This window comes from Bos taurus, chromosome 14 (genome assembly GCF_002263795.3).
Source record: "Bos taurus isolate L1 Dominette 01449 registration number 42190680 breed Hereford chromosome 14, ARS-UCD2.0, whole genome shotgun sequence".
NCBI lineage: Eukaryota > Metazoa > Chordata > Mammalia > Artiodactyla > Bovidae > Bos > Bos taurus.
Window position 1 is genome coordinate 32,466,383 of NC_037341.1, and position 25,863 is coordinate 32,492,245.

Here is a 25,863-nt window from a genome sequence, read left to right on the forward strand (position 1 = left end):
TGGACCCACTTTTAACTCTTAGATGTTTCTTTTGGTACGCAGATCTATATATCTAAACATAGAAGATACTTGCATAGTTCTCTTTTATCTTTTAAATTTGAAGCATCATCTCTTGACCTCTTTCTAAGACACTGTGCTTTATTCCCAAGGCCCATCACATTCTCACAGTACAGGCAGGCAGATATTTCAAATGTTGGTTGATGTATACTCTGCACTGATATTTTTATGATTGTGTTCATTATCCTTTTTCATAGTAGAATCATAAGAAAGCCAACTTTTATTTTGTTTCTAGAGTCAATAATTGGCTTGTTTTCTGCTTCCTTTGTTTTCTCTGTACCCATCACTAATGCTTCACCAAAATGTGCCTTAAAATATTAACACTCTCAATAACTAAAACACGTGTTCTTCTATCTTACTTTAATTTATATTTTATACTTTATTTCATTTAAAAAGTCTTAGAGACTTCTCTCCTGTAGTCCTTTGTTCTCTTGCCCCAGTCTTAACTCCTTAGTTACCATTCTTTTTCTCAGCTGTCTTCTGAGACCATCCTTTACTGTCATCCTGAGGCTTATGTTTTCCTTCTTCTTATGGGGGATTATCTGGTTCCTGATCTCAACTCTTTCTAGTTTGGGCTTTACTTGCTTATTTTGGTGGAGCACCTCCAACTAGGAACTTTCTGAGAGTGCTTGCCAGGTACGTTTTCTGAGTCCTTACAAGTGTCTTGACTGACTCCTTGTGCTGTGTGCCAAGTCGCTTCAGTGCTGTCTGATTCTTTGCGGTCTTATGGACTGTAGCCTGCTGAGCTCCTCTGTCCATGGGATTCTCCAGGCAAGAATACCAGAGTGGGTTGGCATGCCCTCCTCCAGGGAATTTCCTGACCCAGGGATCGAACTCTCGTCTTCTATGTCTCCTGCATTGCCAGGTGGGTTCTTTACCACTAGCACCACCTGGGAAACCCGATTGACCCTTAAAGTGTAAAGTGAAGTCATTCAGTTGTGTCCGACTCTTTGTGACCTCATGGACTGTAGCCTACCAGGCTCCTCCATCCATGAGATTCTCCAGGCAAGAATACTGGAGTGAGTTGCTATTTCCTTCTCCAGGGGATCTTTCCAACTCAGGGATCGAATCCAGGTTTCCCACATTGTGGGCAGACGCTTTACCCTCTGAGCCACCAGGGAATCGCATTTTAGTTGGGTATAAAATTCTAAGTTAAAAAAATAAATAAAATTCTAAGTTAGAAGTAATCTTCAGTTAAAATTTTGAAGGAACTTCTCCTGTGTCTTCTGGGGCCAAGCATTGCTGCTGAGAAATCAGATGACAATTTCATTTGCTATTTTTGTCTCTGAAAGCTTTTAAAGATGTTTCCTTTATTACCACTGTTGTAAAATTTTGTGATAATGTGCCTTGAATTATGGGCTTCCCTGGTAGCTCAGCTGGTAAAGAATCCACCTGCAATTCAGGAGACAATGCTTCAATTCCTGGGTTGGGAAGATCCCTTGGAGAAGGGATAGGTTACCCACTCCACTATTCTTGGGCTTCCCTGGTGGCTCAGATGGTAAAGAATCTGCCTGCAGTGTGGGAGACCTCAGTTTGATCCCTGGGTTGGGAAGATCCCTGGAGAAGGTAAAGGTTACCCACTTCAGTATTCTTGCCTAGAGAATTTCATGGCCTGGTGGGCTACAGTCCATGGAGTCACAAAGAGTCAGACATGACTGAGTGACTAAGCACAGCACAGCCTTGCATTATACTGGACATTTAATGGATCCTTCTAATCTGGAAGGCAATTATGGTTTTCTATTATTATTTTGGTATTGGTCCTCCTTGATTGATAGTTTAACGTTTAAATGGTACGAAATGTCCACTTTTTTGACATCTGTATCTTCAAGGCCTAGGTTTCACTTTTCTCTATCTTGTTAAATCCACTTATCACTTATCAGTTCATTTTGCATCTTCCTTAAAAAATGTATTGTCTTCTCTGTTTAATCAATTCTTTGACCAAAGAAAAATACCATAATATAATTTTAGTGAGAATTTGAGGGAAAGTGAAGGTAAAAGTATTCAGTCTTGTTTTATTAGAAGACAGCAAGAATGTCTTAAAATCATTTAACAAATTGCTCATGAAGAAGGTAGCAGTTATTTTTTAAGCTGCTGAAACATAACATATACTTTGCTTGTGTTTTTCCCTAATTTATATGAATTACTAGTGTTAAATCAGTACCTGAATTTTCTTTTTTCTATAAACACTGTCACACTTCCTTTACTTGTTTAGTTAAAACATTTCTTAAAATCCAGCCTCATAACTTCCCTTCTGTTTGCTCACAAGAGAACTATTTCCAAAAACCATTTTTATTCTGTGCACTGATCTTGAGACAGTCTTTCACATAATGATGAATAGTAAGTTTTTATCATTCTGTAGCGTGCTTATGAAGTAATCATTTTTTTTAAACATAGTGCCAAGGTCAGTAGATCATCCTAAGTGGAACTGGCGGACTAAACCAGAAAGCCGTGATTTTGATGAATTGAACCACATCCTTCAAGAGAGCAAGAAACTGGGAAAAGCCCTTGAGAATCTCTCTCGAAGTAAGTTCATTTACTTGATTGTAATTGGAATTCCTAACCAATATTAAAGTAGAAACATTCATTACCATTACCAATAACCTACTTCCAACATCCTCATTATAATTCCATGAGAGGCTGCAGAGTTCTAGAGCATGAGATTGGATATGAGGACCGATCATGTGTGTTACATGGATTCATGGGAAGACAGGTTATACAGAGCACAAAGAGCTATAGACCCCTCCCCACAATGGCTGTTTGATTCCAGTCTCCCTCCAAGGCCTCTGTTCATTACCCAGGTCAACTGTACACCTAATGGCATCTTAGTCATTCTTCTCTTTTGAACCCTGTTGTTATGTGTCATCCCAATTAATGCACAAACCTGTTGCTTCCTTGAGTTTTTGATGTCTCTAAACTTCTTAATAGTGACTGGGCCAGATTCTTCTCAGAATCCTCTCAGAACCTAGCAATATACCTTTTTATAAAAGCAGTGATCTGTAATCCAAGGGCCTGAGTTAGAAGTTTTGCCTTCTATGAGGTTAATAACCTTAGATAAGTCATTAACCTGTCATTAAACCTGTATGAGCCTTGGTCCTCTCATCTCCAGATCAGGAAGACATGGTTCCGTCTCCTTCTTCTGATGGGTGGGAATGTTTAAAATGATATATTTCAGATAGACAAATATTTGATTTGATCAATGCATTCTATATATAAAGTATAGTATATACATAAAGTATATATTTATATGTAAATATATATATGTATACACTTGCAGTTTTTGTAGTGAGTTCAAAGTATTTCTGTCTTTCTCTGGTTCTTAAATATCTTTCAATTTTAAAAATTAGGCATCTCTGGAAACATATAAATGCTATAGTTGCACTAAAATTGTCTTTTGGTGTGATAGCATATTAAAGATTTATATTAGAATACTAGTAAATTCTAGTAGATTATGTTTTAAGATCAGTCTGTTTTTTTAAAATAGCAGTGTTACTAGTTTCTTGATATTTTTCTAAGTTAAAAATTTCCCTTAGTATATTTTGGGAGCATTGTTTCTATAAATATCTATGTGTTTATATATTGTGCTATACTATAATTATGTGTTTATATACTATATTTTATTGTTTTATGTTTTTTAGAGAGATTTAGCTTTTTCATACTTCTTAATTTATAATTCACTAGTGCCACTAGATTTTTTATTTAACCTTTGTGTACTTTGTGTAATAAGCCTGCTCAATGTTAACTTGGCTTCTGATAGATTCTCATACTTTTGCCATTAGTAGGAACTCTTTGGTTGAGATTCAAGAAAATCCTGTTTTTGGCTAGGTTTACTTTTGGACCAAATAATGATAAAATGAGTTTTCAGCTAATTATTATGTTCATGAAAAGAACCTTATCTATTAATATGTCAGAGGCTTTAGTGTGTGTCTGTATATGTATGTGTGTGTGTGTGTGTGTGTGTGTGTGTGTATATATATATATATATATATATATATATATGCTTTTGGTGTCACTTGATCGTTATAAAGGGGCTCTGTTTTTTGTAGCAGTAATGGTGATGTTTATGTGGGGTAAGGGAGCAGTTGTTCACACAGGGCGAGGTTGCTTATTTCTCTGGGTAAGTTTCTGAGTTTCTGTGATTTTTGCTATCTGAGATTTAATATTAACTTCTTGTCTTAGGTCCAACATGTGTCTAACTACTCGGTTATCAGTTCACCTGAGATGATCATTGTAAATTAGTAGAAATATCCCCGGTGGCTCAGTGGTAAAGAGTATGTCTGCAGTGCAGACGATGAAGGAGTTGTGGGTTTGATCCCTGGGTCAGGAAGATACCTTGGGGAAGGAAATGGCAACTCACTCCAGTATTGTTGCCTGGGAAAGTCCATGGACTGAGGAGCCTAGTGGGTTACAGACTGAGGAGCTGCAGAGAGTTGGACATGAGGGAGCACGCATGAGCACAATATTTATTTAGTGATCTCGTTGCCCAGAATTGAACTATTTAATCTCAAACTGTTCATCCATCTTCCTGAAGCTAGATGTCAGTTCATTCGTGTTTGATCTTGTTTGACTTTTATAATAGACTTTGACTTGATAACTCTTTCTCTAAAATAGTGGTGACTTTATTAACCATTGTTTTATTTAATAGGAAGACTTAGGGAATGGAATCTTTCCTCCAGTTATGGTCAGAAGGAATGTTCATTGTCTTATTATTGTGAACTGTTTTCCTGTACCACAGGAAAGATTGGAAGTTTTTAGTGAATGCCTGATTTTCATACAGTCTCTGATAGAATTCTCTCTGGCAAGGCTGGTCTTTGCTTTATTCTAGTTTTACTTCCTAAAAGATAATACATTATTTAAAGTATTTGTTACTAGTAGATATTGACAGCAAAAAATCATTTATATCCCTCAGAATGGTAGAATTATCTCATCTCTACAGCTGTCAGTGTATACAGACTTAGATGCAACCCTCTCCTCCCTTCTCTCTCTCTCTTTCAAATAATAACAGGAAAGATTTGAAATTCTCTCCAGTTTGCAAATAGGAATTGTGTATCAGTAGCAACTGTACCATGCTCTTTTTCTGGCTTTTTGCAAACCTCTCAGCGTAATGCTTTATCTTACAGTCAGACATGACCTGTGACCCTCTTCATGCTGTGTTCCTTACCTCAAGGTAGATAAGTTAGAATAGTTTCAGTGGCCTGGAATGCTACCAATTATTAGCTTCATGACCTTGGGAATAAACCTTTCTGTGTTTCTCTCACCTTTACTGTAAAGTTGGAATAATCATGGTACTATTTCTGAAGGTTTTATGAAAATCACATGAGATGTTGTGTCTAAAGTATTTAATAGCATGCCTGCTATGAAGTAACTACCAAGTAAACATTAGATATAACTGCCAATTAAACATTATATAGGGGGCTTTCCTGGTAGCTAAGCTGGTAAAGAATTAGCCTACAATGCAGGAGACCCTGGTTTGATTCCTGGGTCAGGAAGATTCCCTTGGAGAAGGGATAGGCTACTTACTCCAGTATTCTTGGGCTTCCCTGGTGGCTCAGCCAGTAAAGAATCTGCCTGCAATGTGGGAGACCTGGGTTTGATTCCTGGGTTGGGAAGATCCCATGGAGGAGAGCATGGCAACCCACTGCAGTGTTCTTGCCTGGAGAATTCCATGGACAGAGGAGCCTGGTGGGCTATGGTCCATGGGATCGTAAAGAGTTGAACATGACTGACTGATTAAGCACAGCACACACAGCACAAACATTAGATATAATATTCCATTTCTATTATTGTATAACAAATTACCAGAAACTTAGTAGCTTTAAAAAGTACAAATTTATTATCTTACTATTTTTGTGTTTCGGGAGTTTGAATCCAGGTTAGTTAGGTCCTCTGCTCAGGGCCTGGGCAAGCTGAAATTAAGGTGCTGGTTGGGGCTGGGGTTACTCCTGGGCTTGGGTCTTCTAAGCTCATACACATTGTTGGTCAAATTCAGTGCTTGCTCTTGCAACACTGAGACCCCTTGTTTTCTCATTGGCTGTTGGCCAGGAGTGTTCTTAGCTCATTCCCGGGTCCTTGTCTTGTGGTCTCCTCCTCTCACAACAACAATGAACTGTTTCTTCCTTGAGGCCACGGGGGAGCATCTCTCTGAAGCTTTGCCTTCTTTTAAAGGGCTCATCTGATTAGGTCAGGGCCACCAGGATTTACTTCTGATTTGCTCAGTCTGCTGTTGAGTAACCAAGCCAAGAGAGAGATACCCTTTCATCTTCAGTGGTTCCACCATGCAGACTCAAAGGGAAAAGACTGCCCAGGAGTATATCTTGGGAGCCGTCCTAGACTTCTGCCTGCCACAGATATTATTAGTGTTATTACTATTTATCCCTGACAGTCAATAACATACTTCAGCTGAGCCCTGCCAAACAGAAACGTAACATGAGCCACACATGGGATTTTATATGTTCAAAATAGACACATTACAAAAAAGCAAAAGAGAAACCTGTAAAATTAATTTTAATGCAATATTAACCTGCTGCTGCTGCTAAATCACTTCAGTCGTGTCTGACTCTGTGCAACCCTATAGACGGCAGCCCACCAGGCTCTGCCGTCCCTGGGATTCTCCAGGCAAGAACACTGGACTGGGTTGCCATTTCCTTCTCCAGTGCATGAAAGTGAACAGTGAAAGTGAAGTCACTCAGTCATGTCCGACTCTTAGCAATCCCATGGACTGCAGCCCACCGTCCATGGGATTTTCCAGGCAAGAGTACTGGAGTTGGGTGCCATCACCTTCTCTGCAATATTAACTTACTATTATTATTATAATTTATTGTATATTATTGTATATTGTTATATACAACATACAATTGTTATACAATATACAATTGTTATACAATATACAATTGTATAATACAAATATTATTGTATATTATATACAATATACAATTGTTATACAATATACAATTGTTATACAATATACAATTGTATATTGTTGTATACAATATATAACAATTATATACAATATACAATTGTTATATTATTGTATATTGTATAATATTGTATATTATTATCATATCTAAATTATTATCATTTAATGTATATTCCATCTAAAAATTATTATTGCAGTGTTTTATATTGTTTTTCTTTCATACTGAGTCTTCAAAAGTCTGTTATGAATTTTATTCTGCAGCACCCCTCAGCGTGGATGAGCCACATTTCAAATGTTTGTTAGCCATCTAATGAGTAGCTCCCATGATGAACACCACAGCTCTAACTGACGTTAAAACAAACACAGACAACCTCCTCTTGAGGTTGAGTTCCCTCAGACAGCGTCAGAATTCCTTCTTCTTCTTTCATCCAAGTTTTCAAAAAGAATGGTTAATGCGCATCTTCTCCGCCTGCTCAGGTTCCTCTCACTCCTCAGTATAGATATATTATCGGACCTGTCATTCCACTCAGACTTTTCTCACTATGGTCACCACCAATTGAATCCAAATTGTCAAACTCAGTGGACACTCTTTCTCATTTTCAAAAATTGCTTTGGTCGTTTTAACACCACTGATGACTCTGTCTGTTTTCAAACCCTTGATGTTTTAGTTTCTGGGACCTGGCCCTCATTTGATGGTCTTTGGATGCCCTACCCATCATTTCTTATAGGTTTCATTCTCATATGCCTCTTTCTTTCCTGCTGCTATAGATGTTTTTCATCCTCTGCTTCTGTTCTTTCAAATGTTCTGTGTCTAGCCTTCTCCTCCCTCACAGATTTCATTATCACCCCTATACAGCTAACTCAAATGAGTGTATTTCCCATCCAGACTGTTTATGATTTTATACAAGGTGGTGGTATCCCACTGCCATGTCAAACTCAGTTTATCTAAGTAGATCATACTTCCTTTACCATTACTTTTCTTTGTTTGCTTTATCTTAGCCAGTGACACCTACCTCCTGGTTCAGCCAAACTGGACTCATCTTTCTCCCTAATCTTTTTTTTTTTTTTTTTTTTAAGATTTTTTTTGATGTGAACAATTTTTAAAGTCTTTGATGTTTTGTTTTTTTGGCCATGAGGCATGTAAGGATCTTAACTCTTTGACCAGGGATCTAACCCACACCCCATGCGTTAGAAGGCAGAGTGTTTTTAAAATGTTTATTATTTGTTTATTTTTGGCTGCACTGGGTCTTTGTTGCTATGCACGGGCTTTCTTGAGTTTTGGCGAGCGGGGCCTGCTCTTCTTTGCTGCAAGTGGACTTCTCAGTGTTGCAGAGCACAGCCTGTAGGCACGTGGGCTCAGTATTTGCTGCTCAGGGGCTTATTGCTCTGCGACATGTGGGATCTTCCTGGACCAGGGATTGAATTCATGTCCCCTGCATTTTTGGGCAGATTCTTAACCATTGGACCACCAGGGAAGTCCCTCTCCCTGATTGTTTAATAATTAATTCCCAAGTCTTGAGATTTCCCCGCTCTCTTGGGGGGCATCCCAGATGGCGCTAGTGGTAAAGAACCTGCCTGCCATGCAGGTTCATAAGTGCAGGAGACATAAGAGACGTAGGTTCAATCCCTGGGTCGGGAAGATGCCCTGGAGAAGGAAATAGCAACCCATTCCAGTATTCTTGCCTGAAAAATCCTGTGGACAGAGGAGCTTGGCAGGCTACAGTCTACAGGGTCGCACATAGTTGGATACAACTGAATCGACTTAGCACGCCCGCAGTCTCTCTTGGGTGTGACTCTCTTCTCTGCTCCTACTAGTACCCTGTAATTCACACTGAACATCACTGATCAGACCATTGGTTTATCCATTTACATATTGCATTTTTATTTCATTTCATTCCTGTTCCATGACAGGAAAAAACCAAGTGTAGTCCTTACCTGAATTGAGCCTGTGGCTGAAGGGCTTGCCATAACTTTGTGTTAGGGGAGTCTCATGGCCAACATCTCTTTTATACTTAATACCATGTAAGTCTTCAGTCATTGCACAGAGTGTGCCTGGTGCTGGAGAAGACTCTTGAGAGTCCCTTGGAAAGCAAGGAGATCAAACCAGTCAATCCTAAAGGAAATCAACCCTAAATACTCTTTGGAAGGACTGATGCTGAAGCAGAAGCTGAAACGTTAATACTTTGGCCACCTGATGCAAACAGCTGACTTATTGGAAAAGACCCTGATGCTGGGAAGGATTGAAGGCAGGAGGTAAAGGGGTCGACAGAGGATGAGATGGTTGGATGGCATCACAGATTCAATGGACATGAACTTGAGCAAACTCAGTGAGAGGGCAAGGGATAGGGAAGCCTGGCATGGTGCAGTCCATGGGGTTGCAAAGAGTTGGACACAACTTGCTACTGAACAACAACAGAGTGTGATGGGAATACAGACTATTCTACCCTGTTATTCTCCCATCTTTAGCACATGATCCAAGGGTCCTGCAAGCAGACAGAGACAATAGAGGATTACAGGGGTGGTTTCTAATGTTTCCAAGTGGAGGTGCATGAATGACATCACCTACATTCTACAACTGACTGCAAAGGAGGCTGGGGAATGTAGTCCAGTTTGTGAGCCCAGGAGAATTGGAAATAGTCTGAGGCATGAATAACCAGTCCTGTCCACACTCTTGTTTCTCAGTTCCTCCAAACAGCCCTTACTGCAGTCAGTGGGCTCTATCTACGTGAAAACCTGATACCACTTGTTGCAGACATTCAGTGGCTCCTTAAAACCTCATAGGAACTTCCCTGGTGCTCCAGTGGTTAAGACTTCACCTTCTAATGCAGAGGATGAGAATTCAATCCCTGATCGGGGAGCTAAGATCTTACATGTCTCTTGGCCATAAAACCAAAACATGAAACAGAAGCAATGTTGTAACAAATTCAATAAAACCTTTAAATATGGTCCACATCAAAAAAAATTCTTTATGGAAAAAAAAAAAAACAACAAAACTCATAGAAGGTTCTCCATGCTCTGACCCTTAGTCACCTGTCTGGTATCATCTCTCATGACTCATGATCAGGCCGCACTTATGCACCAGTAACAGGGGAATTTTTCGCACTCATGATATTCTTACCTTTCTCATATTTGCTTATGCTGTGCCTGTGCCCTGACATCTCACTCCTACTTGCCCCAGGCTAATTTCTGCTCCTCTCTTCAGTCTCAGCTCAAATGCCCTTGATGATTTATTGCTGCTGTCTTTCTCGAGACTGGGTTTTGTCCCCCTCTTTCTGTGCTTCCATTGTTTTCCCCGTGCACACTTACGTGCTGTGATCTACTTTCAGAGATCGCTGGACTCTGCACTGTGTGGAGGCAGGGGAACCAGGACTTGGACTCCGCAGCATGTAGTACAGTGATTAGCACATAACTCAGTCGTAAGAATTTATGCTTTCAAATTGTGGTGCTGGAAAAGATGTTTGAGCATCCCTTGAATTGCAAGGAGATGAAATCAGTCAATCCTAAAATAAATCAACCCTGAATATTCACTGGAAGGACTGATGCTGAAGCTGAAACTCCAATACTTTGGCCACCTGATGGGAAGAGCTGACTCATTGGAAAAGACCCTGATGCTGATGGCAGGAGGAGAAGGCGGGGTGACAGAGGATGAGATGGTTGGATGGCATCACTGACTCAGTGGACATGAGTTTGAGCAAACTCTGGGAGATAGTGAAGGGCAGGGAAGCTGGGCATGCTGCAGTTCATGCGGTCGCAAAGAATCAGACATGACTTACCGACTGAACGAGACAGAAATCTATTAAAGGATTACGCCAGCAGTGAGTGAGCCCAAAGCTTTTCTGAGTCTAATCTGTCTGAAGGGAGGCAGCGATAGGATGGGCATCTTTAGTCCATTTAGACACTCATCTGCAGTTTGCAGTTGAGGTGAAACACTGGCTGGAGCTTTTCCAGGGAAAAAAGTCCAGCTGTTGGGAGAACAGAGGGCTGATATTTTATGCTCTGTGACTGATAATAGCCGTCCGGAATCAATTGAGAAAAAAAAAGAACAACAACAACAGAACTTTTTTAGTGCATCAATCATGAACATCCTGCAAAAGTCTTTTCTGACAAACAGCCTGAGGAGTTAGAGGGTAACAGCCTCTGAGTAAAAACGGAAGCAGATAACGTGGCAGTTGTTTTGTTCATTTATTTATCTAGTCTTCAGACATTTCTGTGGGAGTGTGAGGTGAACAGCCTTTGCATGGTACAGATATGGGAATCATTAGTGTATAGAGAAAAAGAGCCCACCCATCCAGCCGGCACATACATCATCAACCTTTAAGATACAGGTAGAAAAGTGATCTACTTGAGAACACTGGAAAGGCATTTTCAGAGAGTTGAGATGAAAATCGAGATAGAATGTTTTAGAAAAATCAAGGATGGAAAGTACTTCAGAAAATCTAACTGTCTGAAGTGGCAGATAAGTTGGTAAAAAAAAGGGATAGGAAACTTATTCATTGTGTGTAGCCATGTCCAAGCTATGTTTCATTGTTTACTGCCATGGGAATTTTAATAGGAAAAGTTGGAAATTAAGTATCTTTTATTAGAGAAAGAAAAATGGATAAAGAAATCATGACACATTCATACAATGGTATACTTTATTTTTTTAAACTCTTTAAAAGAATTTGTTTATTTTAATGGTCTACTTTATACTCCTTAAAAATTATACTGTAGAAAATATTTACTAATATAAAAATGTTTTATACACAAAACAGATAACAAAATAGTGTGTGTGCTTCCGATTTGGTTTTATATGTGCATAGAGCAGCATAAAGCCTTAGTATGTATACTTATATATGCTGATAAAATTATTTGAAAGAATTCACAAGAAGCTTTTATCATTCTTTTATCATTCTTTGTCTTTAACATGTCTTCATAGCAACCTTTTTCTTCATCTTCGTTTTCCACTGGTAAAATTCCTTGGCCCTGCAAAAGCTCCTGATAACTGCTAAAATGGAGAGTGGTCAGAGGACGCAGGAACTAGCTCTTGAGTGAGGCTTAGGTTCTGTGTGACATGCATTTTGATAATACAAGGCCGGTGAGGCCTTTTGACTTACTTGCCAGTTCTTGGCTACACTCTAGGTAGGTGAAGTATTACTGCTGTCTATATGAATAATGGATTCATAAGTCTGAGGTGTGAAAAAACATTTTTAAGATCAACTGGTAACTTTCTAAAAAAATGAGTGAATAAACTCTTTTTGCAGGGCCAAGGCAAGGGGAAGAGTATCCTTGGCATTTCAGGAAAGGACTTACTACCCACCCCCCCCAAAGAAGAAGATCTTTGTGAAGGAGACAAAGGAGAATAGAAAATGCAGGGCTGCATTTCAAGAGACTGGAGTTAACAGAGTCTGTCATCACAGAGAAATAAGGGCTAAAACTTTTATGTTACTAACTTAGAACAATTTTGGAAGAATAATAGAGATAAAAATTGGACTAAAGAGTGTGTGAATAGAAGGGGAGCTTGTGAGGAGGAATCTTGATCCATTGGCCCCAAGAAGCTGTTGATCTCAGGGAACATGGAACACAATTCTTTAAGTTCCCCTGTCTGTGTCCTTATCTGGAAAATAAGGGAATTAAAATACATGAACTTCAAACATCTTTCTGCCTTAGTTTTTTTACTACTCTAGGAATCTGAATCAGTTCTTAACAAAGAACACTGTTGTAACAAGCTAAGCTGCACTTGATTGTCATTAGCACATAAAGACCATTTCTCTACAGTTGTCTTTGCAGGTTTGTTCTGCATTTAACAAGCAGTATGGTGCTTGTTTCTTGTTGCATCATTTCCATTGTTTCAGCAGCTGTTATAGTTGTCTTAAATTCCTAATTTGTTTTCATTAGTAGAAAGAAAGTACACATTATTTTGAAGTACCATTAACAGGAAAAAAATAGAATGGGAAATGTATTCATTCTACAAATAGAACTTTTGTTTTTAAGAATGGGTTATTAAGGATTACTTCTAAAACTTTTTTGTCTCTCTTGATTCCCAGGTATTGCAATTTCAGATGAGCTCGATAAGGTACGTTGAACTATCCATCTAGTGAGACTAAAATATAGAACCTACATTTTAATCCAATGTCTAAATGAAAGAGTTTCTGAAACATAAAGTGTTTAAATTTAATTTATTTGGATGCTAACTTTCAAAGTTATTTGCAAAGTTATTTGCAAACTTTCAAAGTTATATGCTTTTATGAAAGTTATTGCATGAAATATATGATATCACCTATTCTTCTGAGTTGAGAGTTTTAGAATTTAGTTAGAGAAAACTGAATCACTGTAGTCACTGAATTACTATACTAATAATGAAAACTAATATTATTTAAACTGTTGGGATTCTGCCTGTATCCATATGATGATGACAAGTCACATACTTTTGTAGAACTACCTTTCGGAAACCTTACTAAGATTTTTTTTTTTATAATTCCAAGATGCCAAGGGAATATACCCCTTGCACTGGGGTGATAGTTGTGAAGGTGGTGAAAAGTGATGTGACTAGGAATATATTTTAACAGTAGTGTCAGTGGAACTTGTTAGTAGTTCAGTTGTAGAAGAAATCAGTCAATGCTGAGTCCTAGGTGTGGGAGATGAGCAAGTAGATAAATTTTGGTGCCATTTAGCAAAATTGGAACACCTGGGGAAACAGCAAATTTTGCAGGTTGATATAGCATCAAGATTTCTCTTTTGGATTGTTTAGTTTGTCTATGGAACATATTTATATGAGTTGTTGCTCATGAGGGAGGTTTAATTTGAAGTTATGCATTTAGGCATCATTGAAATAGAAGTTCTCATTTTTTTAAATCTCAGAACCCCTTTCAGTTCAGTTCATTTCAGTTCAGTCGCTCAGTTGTGTCCGACTCTTGGCGACCCCATGAATCGTAGCACGCCAGGCCTCTCTGTCCATCACCAACTACCGGAGTTTACCAAAACTCATGTCCATCGAGTTGGTGATGCCATCCAGCCATCTCATCCTCTGTCGTCCCCTTCTCCTCCTGCCCCCAATCCCTCCCAGCATCAGAGTCTTTTCCAATGAGTCAACTCTTTGCATGAGGTGGCCAAAGTATTGGAGTTTCAGCCTCAGCATCAGTCCTTCCAGTGAACACCCAGGACTGGTCTCCTTTAGGATGGACTGGTTGGATCTCCTTGCAGTCCAAGGGACTCTCAAGAGTCTTCTCCAGTACCACAGTTCAAAGCATCAATTCTTCGGTGCTCAGCTTTCTTCACAGTCCAACTCTCACATCCATACATGACCACTGGAAAACCCATAGCCTTGACTAGACGGACCTTTGTTGCCAAAGTAATATCTCTGCTTTTTAATATGCTGTCTAGGTTGGTCATAACTTTCCTTCCAAGGAGTAAGCGTCTTTGAATTTCATGGCTGCAATCACCATCTGCAGTGATTTTGGAGCCCAGAAAAATAAAGTCTGCCACTGTTTCCACTGTTTCCCCATCTATTTGCCATGAAGTGATGGGACCAGATGCCATGATCTTAGTTTTCTGAATGTTGAGCTTTAAGCCAACTTTTTCACTCTCGTCTTTCACTTTTATCAGGAGGCCTTTTAGTTCCTCTTCACTTTCTTCCATAAGGGTGGTGTCATCTGCATATCTGAAGTTATTGATATTTCTCCCGGCAATCCTGATTCCAGCTTGTGCTTCCTCCAGCCCAGCGTTTCTCATGATGTATTCTGCATATAAGTTAAATAAGCAGGGTGACGATATACAACCTTGACGTACTCCTTTTCCTATTTGGAACCAATCTGTTGTTCCATGTCCAGTTCTAACTGTTGCTTCCAGACCTGCATATAGGTTTCTCAAGAGGCAGGTCAGGTGGTCTGGTATTCCCATCTCTTTCAGAATTTTCCACAGTTTATTGTGATCCACACAGTCAAAGGCTTTGGCATAGTCAATAAAGCAGAAATAGATGTTTTTCTGGAACTTTCTTGCTTTTTTGATGATCCAGTAGATGTTTGCAATTTGATCTCTGGTTCCTCTGCCTTTTCTAAAACCAGTTTGAACATCAGGAAGTTCACGGTTCACATGTTGCTGAAGCCTGGCTTGGAGAATTTTAAACATTACTTTAATAGTGTGTGAGATAAGGGCAATTGTGTGGTAGTTTGAGCATCCTTTGGCATTGCCTTTCTTTGGGATTGGAATGAAAACTGACCTTTTCCAGTCCTGTGGCCACTGCTGAGTTTTCCAAATTTGTTGACATATCGAGTGCAGCACTTTCACAGCATTATCTTTCAGGATCTGAAATAGCTCCACTGGAATTCCATCACCTCCACTAGCTTTGTTTGTAGTGATGCTTTCTAAGGCCCACTTGACTTCACATTCCAGAATGTCTAGCTCTAGGTAAATGATCACACCATTGTGTTTATCTGGGTTGTGAAGCTCTTTTTTGTACAGTTATTCTGTGTATTCTTACCACCTCTTGTTAATATCCTTCTGCTTCTGTTAGGTCCATACCATTTCTGTCCTTTATCGAGCCCATCTTTGCATGAAATGTTCCCTTGGTATCTCTAATTTTCTTGAAGCGATCTCTAGTCTTTCCCATTGTGTTGGTTTCCTCTATTTCTTTGTGTTGATCGCTGAGGAAGGCTTTCTTATCTCTCCTTGCTATTCTTTGGAACTCTGCATTCAGATGCTTTTATCTTTCCTTTTCTCCTTTGCTTTTCACTTCTCTTCTTTTCACAGCTATTTGTAAGGCCTCCTCAGACAACCAGTTTGCTTTTTTGCGTTTCTTTTCCATGGCGATGGTCTTGATCCCTGCCTCCTGTACAATGTCACGAACCTCTGTCCATAGTTCATCCGGCACTCTATCTATCAGATCTAGTCCCTTAAATCTATTTCTCACTTCCACTGTATAATCATAAGGGATTTGATTTATGGCATACCTGAATGGTCTAGTGGTTTTCCCTACTTTGTTCAATTTAAGTCTGAATTTGGCAATAAGGAGTTCGTGATCTGAGTCATAGTCAGCTCCCGGTCTTGTTTTTGCTGACTGTATAGAGCTTCTCTATCTTTGGCTGCAAAGAATATAATCAGTCTGATTTTGGTGTTGACCATCTGGTGATGTCCATGTGTAGAGTCTTCTCTTGTGTTGTTGGAAGAGGGTGCTATGACCAGTGTGTTCTCTTGGCAAAACTCTATTAGCCTTTGCCCTGCTTCATTCCGTACTCCAAAGCCAAATTTGCCTGTTACTCCAGGTGTTTCTTGACTTGCTACTTTTGCATTCCAGTCCCCTATAATGAAAAGGACATTTTTGGGGGGTGTTAGTTCAATAATAGACTATATGTTAATAATTATAATTTACAAAAGCAATAAAGTTAGTATCCTGTTACAAGTAAGATTATACCTTTTGAGTTTGGTACCAAAAACATATTTCTGATTCTCTAAATAAATGAATTTGTGAATGTACTTTTAAATATGGATTTACTTTGATAAATCAATAATTTTTTTTTAATTAATGAATTTATTTTAATTGGAGCCTAATTACTTTACAATGTTATAGTGGTTTTTGCCATACATTGACATGAATCAGCCATGGGTGTACATGTGTCCCCCATCCTGAACCCCCCTCCCACCTCCCTCCCCATCCCATCACTCAGGGTTGGCCCAGTGCCCTGTTCCTGAGCGCCCTGTCTTATGCATCGAACCCGGACTGGCGACCTATTTCACATATGATAAACCATCATAATATTTTAAAATCATTAAAATTTCAATCTATACTAATTCTGTGCAAAACTTGGTCTTGACTGTATGCCATTGTTGTCGTTCAAGTTGCCAAGTCATGTCCGACTCCTTGCGACCCCGTGGACTGCAGCACACCAGGCTTCCCTGCCTTTCGCTATCTCCCAGAGTTTGCTCATACTCATGTCCATTGAGTTGATGATGTCATCTAACCATATTATCATCTCTCGACCCCTTCTCCTCCTGCCCTCAATCTTTTGTAGCATCAGGGACTTTTTCAGTGAGTTGGCTCTTTGCATCAGGTGGCCAAAGTATTGAAGCTTCAGCTTCACAGTCAGTCCTTCCAATGAATATTCAGGGCTGATTTCCTTGAGGATTGACTGGTTTGATCACCATAGCAGGTAGAATAAGTAATAGATGAGGTCTCCTGGCTTTGTCCTGCTTTTCTAGGCTTCCTCTGTCCATCACTGTTATTTGCCCCAGTGGGTCTCCATCTTATACAGTGACTTAGCTTATAATTTGCAGAAATTTAATAACCTCTATCTTGTATTTATTTTTGTCTTTATTCTAAGTACACAGACATAATTATCACTATTTCTGTGTTCATTTGCTCCCTCCAGTATGTTCTACAAAGCCGTAGCTGCCTGAACCCTAAATTAGCTTGAATACTTGCTTGGACTTTGTCCTTCCCTTTTTTCCCTGGACTCTCTGACTTGCAGCCTGGTTGCTTTCTACATTAACCTATCTTTGGTGAGCTAAAGAACATACTAATTATTCTTTGAACTGAAAATGGATTTCAGCCTCACTGGATAAAATTGTGGAAGCCTTGACACTTATTTAATATCCTCCTCAGGATGCATCCTCCCCTCCTCTCACCTCTCTTCAAAGCACTAGCTCGGGAGAGTTTCCATTTAAATAAGTTGCATAACACTGCACATTTTTACTACTTACCTAATGTTCCTGTTATTGAAGACTTCATGGAAATTTTATTATTTTTCATTTTTATTCTGGAAGATGCCAACAATTATCATAAATACGCTTTTAGAAAAAATATGTCAATGCAAAAATATTGCTTTTACTTTCACACCTGATATTTAGGAGTACGAGGTCACACAGAAGGCGCACAGGCTTACAGGACCAAAGCCAGGATCCTCTGTTTGCCTAGAAAAAAAACCCTGAATGAGAGAGAGAGAGAGAGAGAGAGAGAGAGAGAGAGAGAGAGAGAGAGAGAGCGCGCGCGCGCGCGCCTGCCTCATGGCGCCCTCTGCTGGCCATGAAGCTCACAGTCCTGCATTTTTCTCAATAAGAAAAAGTGCACCTCAGGCGATATAAAACAGCAGTCAAAAAAAGGCTTACCATGTGTTGAGCTAGCAGCTATTTCTTCAATATAGTAGTAGAAATCAATACATATTCTTCCTTGCAGTCTACCATTAAAATTTTGGGGGGTTCACGTAAGGTATATTTTTCTTAACTTTTATAAAATACTGATCTTTTACTATCATATTCTAACTCAATTATAATTTCATGAAATTATTTTTTCTATGACTTTTAAATTTAGTTTATGAATTCTGATGAAGGTAATAAGAGTTATTAATTTTACTTAAAATGGAAAGTAAAACAGAAGCTAATATTATTTGTAAGACCTTTAAAAAAATAAAGGTCTTATTTGTAAGTCTTTCCCTTCTCTTTTTTTAGTCACTGTATTGGTTTTCTATTGCTGTTGTAACAAATTGAAATAACACAAATTTATTATCCTACAATTCTGTAGTTTAAGGGTAAACATGAGTCTTCTGGGCTAAAATCAGGTGTAACAGGGCTTTATTGTTTCCTGAAGTTCTAGGGAAAATCTGTTACCTTGCCTTTTCCAGCTTCTAAAGGCTGCTACAGTCCTGGTGCATGATCCCTTTTCTACATCTTTAAAACCAGCAATGTCTCATCTCTCTCTAACTGCATCCAGGAAAAGCTGTTCACTTTTCTGGAATCCTGTGATTAGTCTGGGGCCATCCAGCTAATCTTAATAATTTCAGCTTTATCTCAGTTTTAACCTTAATCATGCAAAGCCCCTTTTGCCATGTAATGCACGATGCTCCCAGTTTTGAGGAATAGCATGGGGCGTCTTTGGGAAGCCATTATTTTGCTTACCTGGCCACCACTCCAAGTTCAGATTTCATGTTGTTGTTCAGTCACTCAATCGTGTCTGACTCTTTGTGCCTCCATGGACTGCAGCACGCCAGGCTTCCCTGTCCTTCACTGTCTCCTGGAGTTTGCTCAAACCCGTGTCCATCAAGTCAGTGATGCCATCCAACCATCTCATCCTCTGTCGCCCCCTTCTCCTCCTGCCTTCAGTCTTTCCCAGCATCAGGGTCTTTTCCAGTGAGTCAGCTCTTCGCATCAGGTGGCCAAAGTGTTGGAGCTTCAGCTTCAGCATCAGTCCTTCCAGTGAATATTCAGGATTGATTTCCTTTAGGGTTGACTGATTTGATCTCCTTGCTGTCCAAGGGATTCTCAAGAGTCTTCTCTAGCACCACAGTTTGAAATCAATTCTTCGGTGCTCAGCCTTCTTTATCTATATGAAAGATACCTTTCATATCTTTATCTTATTCTTTAGGCTCCTACCATTCTAATTCGCCCTTCAAAATGCCATAGAGTACACTTGGCTGATGCCTTCTCAGTTACCCTTTAGTAGGGCAGTATGACCATTCTTCAACTCCTGTGAAAGTTGAATGTTTGTGGACTCACCCTCCTCCAGAGAATTGTTTCAACTCATAGGGGGCCATCCTGCCCAGAGATGCTTGGATTGGCGTCACCAATGACTAACCAAAATGAGGCTCTGAGTTTTCATTTACATGACAGAGCTTCCTGTGGGATCAGCCTGAGAATAGACTTTAGCTGGATGAGCTGAATGCTTATCTTTGCTTAGCTTCTTCCCAACTTCTGCTTCTTTCACTGTGTTACAAGCTTCACTTAAGAGACCCCCATCAGTAAGTCACTTGCTTATTATCTGCTTTTAGGGAACCCTACCTAGGGAATCCTGCTAAAAAAAATTTCAGTGACTCCCTGCTATTTAACAGGTTAAGTCCAACTTCCTAAGACTAGAATGAACAGACTATTTTGTCATTCAAATCTGTATCTTCTGCTTTATTTTCCTTTTTTTTCCCTCTACTCAGAATCTGAGCTGTGCTGAAAAAGTAATACTGTGCGGCAGCTAGGCTCTAGTATTTTGAAATCATATATTTTATATATTTCTACATTTCTGCTGATTGTCATCCCTCCCCTTTTTCCAGCTGTTTTCTATCCTTCAAGCTCAGGTTTTCAGTGTCTAAAAAACTGTATATGCACAGTTGTTGTTTGAGCAAATGACCCTACTTCTAGAAGTCTATTCCAAGGACACACTGGCAAAGCTATAGAAAGACCAGTGTGCGTGGCTATTCATTGTTGTGCTATTGTAATAGAAAAAGAGTTAAAATACCTAAATGTTCATTAAAAGAAGAGTAAGGGATAAATTATAGTACGTCTACTATAGAGTACTGTACAGCTATAAAAATGAAAGAATATCTCTGTAGATACATAGAACAATCCCCAGGATATACTGTTGAATAAAAAAGGCAAGGATAAATGTGTTTATAGTGTGCTACCATTTATCTAAGTAAGTCTAATGGAACTGTGGATATGTGTTTACTTACATTAAAGCCAAAATAACAATGGCAGAACCTGCCATATTGTAAAACACACACACACACACACACACAATTACTTTTTAAACGTTACCAATGGGAGAAGGGAAGGAAGAAAAAATGAAAGTGGCGCAGATAGAGAGTAGAGGTTAGGGATAGAATCTTGTCTTCTTTGAATTTTGTGTGTATGAGACTTTGGAACCATTTAAATATTTTATATATAATTTTTGGGAAACACGGTTAACTCTTAAAACAGTGATTTCTAACAGATGAGCCCAAACAGTATGGCAAAACACACTCAGGTGAATTAGTCCAAGTCTTTGTAAACCAGTGATTTGATTTTTCTCTGGTGGGATACACCCAAAGGACAGAGGGAACATCAGCCTTAACCTGTTTTTAACGACTGTGTTGTTAGTGGCAGTTTTGGTATTATTATAAAGAGGCTGTTGTGTGTGCTTTGTGTGATATAGCAAAGAATTAATTATGTTGATATTCTTAAGAACCAGAATATTTGACATAGGGGAAAAAATACACATAAGATCAATAAGTTTAAGTGAAAATCCTATATCCTGCTTTGAATGAAAACTATCATTGTGAACTCATAATATTTTTTTAAATTTTAAACACAAAAGTACAATCTCTACAGGTAGTGAACATAGCTAGAGTCTAGGGATTCTTTCTTTTTTCTCAACTTTTCTGTAAGGCTGAATTATTTAAGTTTAAAACATAGACATTTCTTAGATCTGTCCACTGTTACCAACACCAAAACAGCAAGTACCCCAAGTATGCAGATTCCAGTCTTAAAATATATTTTCAACTAAAAAGAATCAGAATCTCTTGGAATAATGGTTGAGTCTAGGTCAAGAGCAGATGGTATTTACAAAATGAGCCTAAAATGCCTTATGCCAGAAGGCAAGAACTATGAAAGATCACTAGGGTTGTGTCAGAAGAACTCAGGAGCCAGCTTCAGAAGTCTTCTACTGGAAAGAGTTGAGAAAATTTGAACATGAATAAGAATAATAACTGCAGTGTAATGAATTATACCTAATACTTTAAGATGCATACGTTTATCCAAAAAAATTATTAATGTTTAATAAAGTAAACCAGCAGGCTTTAATAGGTTAAATCTACAGGAGACATGGTTTGATCCCTGGGTTGGGAAGATCCCCTGGAGGAGGGCATGGCAACCCATTCCAGTGTTCTTGCCTGGAGAATCCCATGGACAGAGGAGCCTGGTGGGCTACAGTTCAAAGGGTCGCAAAGAGTTGGATATAACTGAGCACTCAGGCATATGCGCCGGGAACAAAAGTTACTGTTTTTAAAACTGGTAGAAGTCAAGGAAAATAATTAGATTTTTCATCCTCCTTTTTATATAAATCGTACTTCAGAGTAACCTAATATTTGATGACAGGAAGTTTCTGTCTACAGAAGTATTCCATCCAATAAGTGATTATGGATTTGTAAAATTAGACAGTCACCAGTTGGCAATGCCTATTGAATTAATGGATCTAAGCAGTAATTATCGATGCTGCCCAAATCATTAAAGAAGACAGTCTTATGTACCTCCAGATAAAACTAACCATTCTCTCTGAAGAAGTATTGGCAAAAACAAAAACCACAGCAAAACAACTTTATCCTGAACTAACTACTAATTTACAGAAATTACAAAGGGCACAGGAACATTTTAAACCACATCACAGGGAGGCAAAGGGGAAAATCTAGACTGTGGAAAACTCAAAGGACAAACAACTCAGGTTTTTGAACAGTAACAGCAATGACAAAATTACAAGAGAGAAAATGAGACAGAGGAAGAGAATAGAGAGATTAAAAGAGACATAAAAGATGGTTGATCAGTCAGTCTTGCTTAGAGTTGGATTTGTGCAAACAAACAGATAATCAGGAAAATTTGATAGCTAAATAGATATTTGATATTAAAACATTCTCACTTTGTATTTAGGTATGATGATGGTATTTGTTTACAAAAAAGCACTCTTTTTAGAGATTACACACTGAACTATTTACAAATGATGTGATGTCTGGTGAATGGAATTTTCTTCAAAGTGATTTGAGCAAAAAAAGGGGTGATGTGGAAGGCACGTGGGTAGAGATGAGGATAAAGTGAGTTTCTTCGTGAGTTGATAATTGAGGAAAATGTGTGTGAATACAAAGGAGTTTGTTTTACTCTTCCTTCTCCTTTTGTATTAGTGTGAAAAATTCCATAATAGAGAGTAAAACTTTTAGATCATGGGTAGGAGGGTGCAGAAGATAGTGAAGGAAAGGAGGAGAGAATATTCAGCGCCTGTTAGCATTAGCAGGCATGCTCGGTGTTTTTGATATGTTATTAAATCTAGTTCTTGTATCAGTCTGACGAAGTGGTTATGCTTTTCTTGGCTTACCGATAAGGAGACTGAAGCTAGTATGATTAAGTGATTTGCTGAAAGTCTCAGAATTAGTACTGGTTCTTCATCTGTTTGATTCCAAACCCATGCTTGTCCCTTGCACTATGACCATGTACTCCACTTTAAGAGAAAAATCTGAAAGTGAGTTTAATTCATTATTTGAACAACTTTATTGAGAGAAAATTCACATAAAATCTTCCCCTTTAATATGTATAGTTTAGTGGGTTTTGGTATATTCAAAGAGTTGTGTAACCATTTTGTTGTTGGCGTTTAGTTGGTAAGTCATGTCCAACTCTTTTGCAACCCCAGGGACTGTAGCTCGCCAGGCTCCTCTGTCCATGCGATTTTCCAGGAAAGAATACTGGAGTGGGTTGCCGTTTCATACTCCAGGGGATCTTGCTGACCCAGGGATCCAACCTGTGCCTCTTGTATCTCCTGCATTGGCAGATAGACCACTACTACAACTTAAATTTAGAACATTTTCATCATCCCAAGAAATCCCATCTCTACTCCCATTCCTCCTAATCCCTTAACCTAAAACAACCACTAATTTGCCTTCTGTCTCTTTAAATTTGCCATACTAGAAATTTCATACAAATGCAGTCATAAAATATGTGATCTTTTTTCACTATCTTCTATCATTTAGCATAATGTTTTCAAGCTTCATTAATGGTGTGGCATATATCAGTACTTCTTTTTATTGCTGAAAAATATTTTGTGGTATAAATATACTATGAGTGCTCAGTCACTAGTCCTGTCCAACTCTTTGAGACCCTTTGGATTGTAGCCTGCCAGGCTCCTCTGTCCATGGGATTTTTCAGGCAGGAACACTGGAGTGGGTTGCCATGTCCTCCCCAAGGGGATCTTCCTGACCCAGGGACTGAACCTGAATCTCTTGGGTCTCCTCTGTTGCAGATGGATTCTTTACCTCTGAGCCATGGGAGAAGCTCAATAGATACACCACATTTTGTTTATTCATTCATCAATTTGTGGACCTTTGAGTTGTTCTGCTTGTCAGCCATTAAGAAGGATGTTTGTAGGAACATTCATGCACAAGTTTTGTGTGGATATGTTTTTAAAATTTCTCTTGTATATGTAGGGAATGAAAATGCTAAAACACTCTGTGTTTAACTTGTTGAGGAATTATCAAACTGTTTCGCATAGTGGCAGCACCACGTTACATTCCAGCCAGCAAGTATTAAGGTTCAAATTTCTCCATATTCTTGCTGACACTTGTTGTTTATCTTAAATTATAGCCATCCTTCTGATGTAAAGTATCAATATTATTTTACTGTGGTTTTGACTTACATTGTCCTAAAGAAGCTTACTCCTTGGAAGGAAAGTTATGACCAACCTAGATAGCATATTCAAAAGCAGAGACATTACTTTGCCAACAAAGGTTCGTCTAGTCGAGGCTATGGTTTTTCCTGTGGTCATGTATGGATGTGAGAGTTGGACTGTGAAGAAGGCTGAGCACTGAAGAATTGATGCTTTTGAACTGTGGTGTTGGAGAAGACTCTTGAGAGTCCCTTGGACTGCAAGGAGATCAGCCCTGGGATTTCTTTGGAAGGAATGATGCTAAAGCTGAAACTCCAGTACTTTGGCCACCTCATGCAAAGAGTTGACTCATTGGAAAAGACTCTGATGCTGGGAGGGATTGGGGGCAAGAGGAGAAGGGGACGACAGAGGATGAGATGGCTAGATGACATCACTGACTCGATGGACGTGAGTCTCAGTGAACTCCGGGAGTTGGTGATGGACAGGGTGGCCTGGTGTGCTGCGATTCATGGGGTCGCAAAGAGTTGGACACGACTGAGTTACTGATCTGATCAGATCTGATCTGAATGACTAACAATGTTGGTAATGCATTATTGAAACATTGAATCATACATTACCTTAATTTTCTCATTCTTTTATTCACTGTACAAATGTATATCAAATACTTTCTATTAATATATGCCAGACCTTGGAGAAGAAATGACAATTCACCTTTTGTAGGTGAAGGCAAGAATGTTAGTAGCTGATGGGTTTGGTGATAAGAAAATGAACAAATCCTCTGCTGATTGCTCTCATTTTATCACTGAGATAAGCAACATGATCAGTTGAGAATCAGGAGAGAGACAGGAGATGTTGTAATTAAGGAATAAAAATATATCTGAACTGAAAGGGAAAAACACAACTAATTGAACTTCAATTAATCTTGCAGTATGACACATGCATTTTTAAAATGTGTTGTTAAAGGATAATTGCTTTACAGAATTTTGTTGGTTTCTGCCAAACATCAACGTGAATCAGCCATAGGTATACATATGTCCCCTCCCTCTTGACTCTCCCTTCCATCTCCCTGCCCATTGCATACCTCTAGATTGTCACAGAGCCCACGTTTAAGTTCCCTGAATCATATAGCAAATTCCCATTGGCTATCTATTTTACATATGGTAATGTAAATTTCCACGTTACTCTCTCCATACATCTCACCCTCTCCTTCCTGCCCCTGCTCCATGTCTATAAGTCTGTTCTCTATGTCTCTCTCCCTTGCTGCCCTGCAAATAATTTCATCAGTACCATCTTTCTAGAGTCCTAATGCATATATATGCATTAGTATATGATTTTTATCTTTCTCTTTCTGACTTACTTCACTCTGTAAAATAGGCTTCAGGTTCATCCACCTCAGTAGAAATGACTCAAATGCATTCCTTTTTATGGCTGAGTAATATTCCTTTGTATATATGTACCACAGCTTCTTTATCCATTCCTCTGTCTATGGACATCTAGATTGCTTCTATGTCCTAGCTATTGTAAATAGTGCTGCAGTGAACCTTGAGGTACATGTGTCTTTTTCACTTTTGGTTTCCTCAGGGTATATGCCTAGTAGTGGGGTTTCTGGGTCATATGGTGGTTTTATTCCTAGTTTTTTAAGGAGTCTCCACACTGTTTTCTATAGTGGCTGTATCAATCTACATTCCCACTAACAGTGACACATGCATTTTTAACTTTATTAGTAATACAGAATTTCTCTCAAGAGATTTTGAGAGAAACAACAGTTTGTTATAATACATTTTGCTCCTGATCCTTGCCAACACTGGCTATCGTCAAGTAT

At 38.9% G+C, this 25,863-nt stretch overlaps 1 protein-coding gene across 2 annotated transcripts in view; it reads left to right on the forward strand.

Annotated features, from left to right (window-relative positions):
- The window catches only part of C14H8orf34 (chromosome 14 C8orf34 homolog), a 364,536-nt gene that overhangs the window by 88,209 nt on the left and 250,464 nt on the right, over positions 1-25,863 (forward strand). For both annotated transcript variants that reach the window (XM_010812074.4, NM_001199131.1), the window contains exons 4-5: positions 2,452-2,580; positions 12,994-13,022. In XM_010812074.4, the coding sequence (XP_010810376.1) occupies positions 2,452-2,580; positions 12,994-13,022 (158 nt within the window). The remainder of the gene's footprint in view (positions 1-2,451; positions 2,581-12,993; positions 13,023-25,863) is intronic.